Source organism: Fukomys damarensis, unplaced genomic scaffold, assembly GCF_012274545.1.
Source record: "Fukomys damarensis isolate Sample0158 unplaced genomic scaffold, DMR_v1.0_HiC HiC_scaffold_19, whole genome shotgun sequence".
Classification (NCBI taxonomy): domain Eukaryota; kingdom Metazoa; phylum Chordata; class Mammalia; order Rodentia; family Bathyergidae; genus Fukomys; species Fukomys damarensis.
Genome location: NW_022900931.1, coordinates 62,458,528 through 62,462,972, shown reverse-complemented (window position 1 = coordinate 62,462,972; position 4,445 = coordinate 62,458,528). Strand labels below are relative to the sequence as shown.

Sequence of the window (4,445 nt, the reverse complement as noted above, 5' to 3'; positions counted from 1 at the left end):
GGTGGAGCCGGCCGAGGGGCCCTCCCCCGTCCCCACCCAACCACCCGCTCGGCCCCGGGAAAGCAGCGCCCTGTGTGGGCTCCACCTGCCCGCCAGGGGGAGTCAGAGGACGAAGCCAAACTGGGTTCCGCACGCGAGGGCGCCTCTCATTCTGTCTCTCCGGCACCCACCTTCCCGAGGCGGCGACCCTCCGGACACACGGAGCTCCCGGTCCTTTCTTCAGGACTTTCTGATCCCGTCGCCTGTCACGTACCTCACTTTGAGGGGAAAGAGGATGGGGAGCTCTCGCACTGGGTCAGCTCCTCTGAGCCTCCCTGGCTCCCGTCTGTGACCCGTCACTGTGTCTCAGCCGCCACCCTCCTCTCCCTGAGCGGATGGGCCCACCGAGTCCCCCTCCCTTAGTCTCAGGCACACCCCACACTGGCTGGCCCGCTTTCCTGTCGTCAGTTCCAGCAGAAGGTGCCCTGGAGAAGCTGATTCGGACCTGGGCTAAGTGGCCTGGTTGGCTCCGCCCCATTTATCCTAGGACTCCCTACCCTCTCCAGTAGACTAATAAGGACCCATCTGTCCCCCTAATACATGGGTCACGGCCGCATTCCCCCTCCCAACCGCTCCTGAGAGCTCCCTCCCTGCCCTCGGTACCCCACCCCCGCCTCTTCAGGAGGGACTGTGTACCCTTGCCCTGTCCAAGTGAAACAACCCCAAGCCAAATCTCCCGTTCCTGCCAACCCACTGGGCCAGGGCACGGGCTTGTGAGCCCTGTGGCTGTAGCATTCTTTAGACTGTTAAATGTTTATATTATTAAAGGTGTTCTAAAGAGTCTTCTGTAAGAACGTGCCTCGGGAAGTTGTGCGTGTCCGAAGGAGTGGGAACCGATGTCATTAAATTAGGAGAGAAGCGGGGAGCGGGGGTGTTCTGGGGAAGGTGCCACAGTCATCCTACGACTCGCTGAGCACCACAGTCAATGGGGATTTGGCCCTGGCCTCAGGACGGTGACGTGGTGGGGACGGGTGGGAAGAGGCCCAGCGGGGAGGGGGCAAAGATAGTTTGGGTAGCAGAGATGGGAGGGAAGTGGAGAGGCAGAGAGTGGTCAGGCCAGGAAGCAGGGCCAGGGGCAGGCAGACTCCTGGCACAGGGAACCAAGGCTTCCCAGCAGTGTACCCCATCCTCGTGGACCAGCCCAAGTCACTCCAGAGATCTTCACAGATTTATAAAACAGGAGGTTTATTAGGCAAAGACCCATTTTCAAGAAGCTAAAGGTGAAGACAAAGAGGAGTTTTCCTCCTCCTCCTCCTCCTCTCCTTTTCTCCTGAATGACTCTCCCCAGGGGATCAAAATGGTCTGGACCCTAAAACCTACCCAAATAAAAAAGTGAAAAAAAACTGAAGTTCCAAAAAGTTACAGCATCTTAATTTCGCATAGAAAAGAGGAAGGGGTCAGAGGGAAAAGGGATCCTCATGTGGGGGGAAGCAACCCCACACGATGGGATACCCCCTCTTAAATAGTTGCCCCAAATGGGGCAATCCTGGGGCTATTGCATTTAAAACCCCCCACACCCCATTTTATCAAAACCAAAGAGAAAAAAAATTTCCTTTCCCCCAAAACCCAAATATATATATATTTTTTTATCCTTAAAAAAACAAAAAATCGAAGGCATAAGTGTCAAAGTGAATCTAGAAAGGGAATGTGAAATTCCCTCCCTCCTTCCCCCTTACTGTGGGGTTAATTGGTACATCCCCAGCAGAGGGACCAGCCCCAAGGGGATGGCAGGCGGGAAGGACCAAAGGGAGCAAACAGTGGGGGCCTCCCCAGCCAATCAGCAGCCAGTAAGGGTGTAGCCATGGTGCCAAGGAAGCCACACCCCCGTGGAATTTTCCAAGCGGGATGAAGAGGGGGGAAAATGCATTCCTGTGTAGTCTTCAGCCAATTTCCATGTCAAGTAGAGGCAGGGAAGCAGGGTAACACGCAGGGTGTGCAGAAAGGAGAAACGGGTCTTCTGGGTCCTGGGTCAGGGGGAACCCCGCTTCCTCAGCTCCTGGACAAAGGCTGGAAGGAAACAAGAGGCAGAGGTCAGGGTCCATTTCTTCCCTCTTTCCAAGTCAGAGTTCTTTCCCAGAGACACAACGCCGCCAAGATAAATAAGTTCAAAAAAACCAAAATCACCTCACCTTCAATTATCTCCTCTTTGACTTTCTGCAGTTCCTTCCTCACCTCTTCCAGAAGCTCCTGAAAATAACCAGTCAAGAGGAGACCTGGACTTGCTGAAACAAACTTCCCTTTTCTTATTTCATTGCCAAGCTAGGGGTGGAACCCAGGGCCTCTCCTGTGCTAGGCAAGTCCTCTATCTTTGGGTCACATCCTCAGCCCCCTAACTTTATTATTAGTCTCAGCCTCCAAAGTGCTAGGACGACAGGCATGTACCACCACACCCAGCCCTGCTTTGTTACTGACTGAAGAGCCAGAGGAAGCAGGTTCAAGACCCACCCTGCCCCCACGCGATGACATGGCTGCCAAGGTCACAGAATGACGGCTGTATTCATTCTATAGAACTCTAGATCTTTGGAGCCAGAAGAAAAGTACTGGAGAACATCCAGTACCAAGCCAGGCAAAGACATTCCAGTGTCCTGCCAACTCTGACGGGTGATGGATGGCTGGAGCCACCGGGCCGAGGATTCTGGGTACCCAGCAGGAATGGGTATGCTGATAGTTCCTTAGGTCTGCCACGGGTATTGGAAATGGGGCTGTGTTCTGTGTCATCCCTGACTGGATCCGACCTGACCCCTCTATTTCTCTGACTGGAAAACTAGGTTTCCAAGACCTTCTCTAGAACCACAGGGCATACTGGTGGGGGGCCCCAGACCCAGCTCCCCTCTCTCCTCATGGCCCTTTCCAGCTCCCAGCCTCACCCCCGCCTTCCCCACAAGCTACCTGCTTCACATTGTCCAGGTCTGACTCATTGGCAGAGGTGGGCGTGGAGGAGTGAGGCTCAGAAGCAGCCACCGAAGACGACTTCATCCTGGAAGGGTCGGTGTGGTTTGGAACACAAATGAAGTTAGGAGGATTTGCCTTGCCTGTCTTCCGCTCTAGAGGTCACATTGTGTTCCTCCTCGTAAACTGGGGGGTGGAGCCCCAACACTGATGGCCCACCTTGGCAAGGTTGTGCTGTTCTTCTCCCAGGGTCTCCGCATAGGTTCTGGGGAACAAGAGACAAATCGGAAACACAAGGGACAAAAACTGCCCCAAATCAAACCTTTTCCCCCAGCCTCAACAGCCCCCGTTCAAAGAGCCTTTCTGGCAGACTACAATCCCCAGCGCTATCCTCACAGACTCTCCATGAGGGTAATTCTGTAAATGCAAACAGGACAACCTGGGATTTGTAGTTTCTATGGTGAGATGGGCTCTTACTCACCACTCTGAGCTGGGACTCTGGCCTCTGGCTCCTCCTGCTGGTGTGAAATAAAACTGTCATAGGCCAGTCCCGCCTTACTTCCTCTTCAGGATCAAAACCAGGCCAGCCCTACATACTTGCTCCCCAAAAATCCTTCCCTGATGGCATAGCCTAAGGTGTACTGGGCAGGAGCAGCCCCTAACTTACACTGGCGGATTCATCCTTGGGGGGTCTCTCTCCAACTTGCGAGGCTTTCCTTCTGCAGGGGGAAAGTAGGACAGATGTGCCCACCCCCCTCAGCCCCTCAACAGCTAGCTCCTTTCCCGCTGGTCTAGAAATATACATGCCAGTGTGCAGAATTCTGGAATTCACGAAGGCTAAGGAAAGTCTAGCTTCAGAAATTAAAGAATCGGTCTTCCAGAATGAAGGTGGGGAGTCTTATTCTCACATGTGGGAATCATAAAATTCTAAGGCTGGAAGGGCTCTGTGTTAGCACTGGGGGGATTCTGAGAATCGGGGTTCCCAGGGTGCCGAGGCGGGAAGGGTCACCTGAGGCTCTAGAATTCAGGGTGCTAGAACATTCTATAGGCTGCCAACCCTGTCTGGAGACTGCAGCCTCCAGCACCGTTCCCCAGACCTGGCCATCAAGGGAGAACTTTCACCCAAAGAAAGAAACAGAACAAGAATCAGAACCCTCCCCTAAGGAGGCCCAGCAAAACTGCAGACTCCAGGTGCAGGGGCAGAGGTTCAGGCTCACCTCCGGGCCAGCATGGCGCTCATCTCCTCCATGAACCCCCCACCTGTGCTTCGACTGCTCTCAGCTTTGGGGACCAAGGGCCCCCCCGAGACCTCCTCTTGCTGGAGAAAGTGAAAAGGAGAGAGGGCTTGAAGAGGGGGCCTCCTGACCTCCTAGCCCTCCTGTGACATCTCAGGCGACTCTGGCCTCCTCCCATTGTCACATCAGGGGCCCATTCGCCTGCCACTCCCGGCCCCTCACCTTGCTGACTTTCTTGAGTTTGGCTCCAGCGATTGCTGCGGCCAGACTGGGAGCCCCAGC

The 4,445-nt window shown here is 54.6% G+C and overlaps 2 protein-coding genes across 2 annotated transcripts in view; one reads left to right on the top strand and one right to left on the bottom strand.

Annotated features, from left to right (window-relative positions):
* The window catches only part of Opa3 (outer mitochondrial membrane lipid metabolism regulator OPA3), a 34,412-nt gene extending 34,010 nt beyond the window's left edge, over positions 1-402 (top strand). Inside the window, exon 3 of the mRNA XM_010614647.1 lies at positions 97-402. Coding sequence (XP_010612949.1) covers positions 97-402 — 306 coding nt within the window. The remainder of the gene's footprint in view (positions 1-96) is intronic.
* An 808-nt stretch (positions 403-1,210) lies between these two features.
* The window catches only part of Vasp (vasodilator stimulated phosphoprotein), a 21,347-nt gene continuing 18,112 nt past the window's right edge, over positions 1,211-4,445 (bottom strand). The window contains exons 10-17 of the mRNA XM_033766006.1: positions 4,386-4,442; positions 4,146-4,246; positions 3,596-3,647; positions 3,410-3,443; positions 3,148-3,193; positions 2,929-3,016; positions 2,169-2,226; positions 1,211-2,046 (exon numbers count right to left, since the gene is read on the bottom strand). Coding sequence (XP_033621897.1) covers positions 2,009-2,046; positions 2,169-2,226; positions 2,929-3,016; positions 3,148-3,193; positions 3,410-3,443; positions 3,596-3,647; positions 4,146-4,246; positions 4,386-4,442 — 474 coding nt within the window. The 3' untranslated portion in view covers positions 1,211-2,008. The remainder of the gene's footprint in view (positions 2,047-2,168; positions 2,227-2,928; positions 3,017-3,147; positions 3,194-3,409; positions 3,444-3,595; positions 3,648-4,145; positions 4,247-4,385; positions 4,443-4,445) is intronic.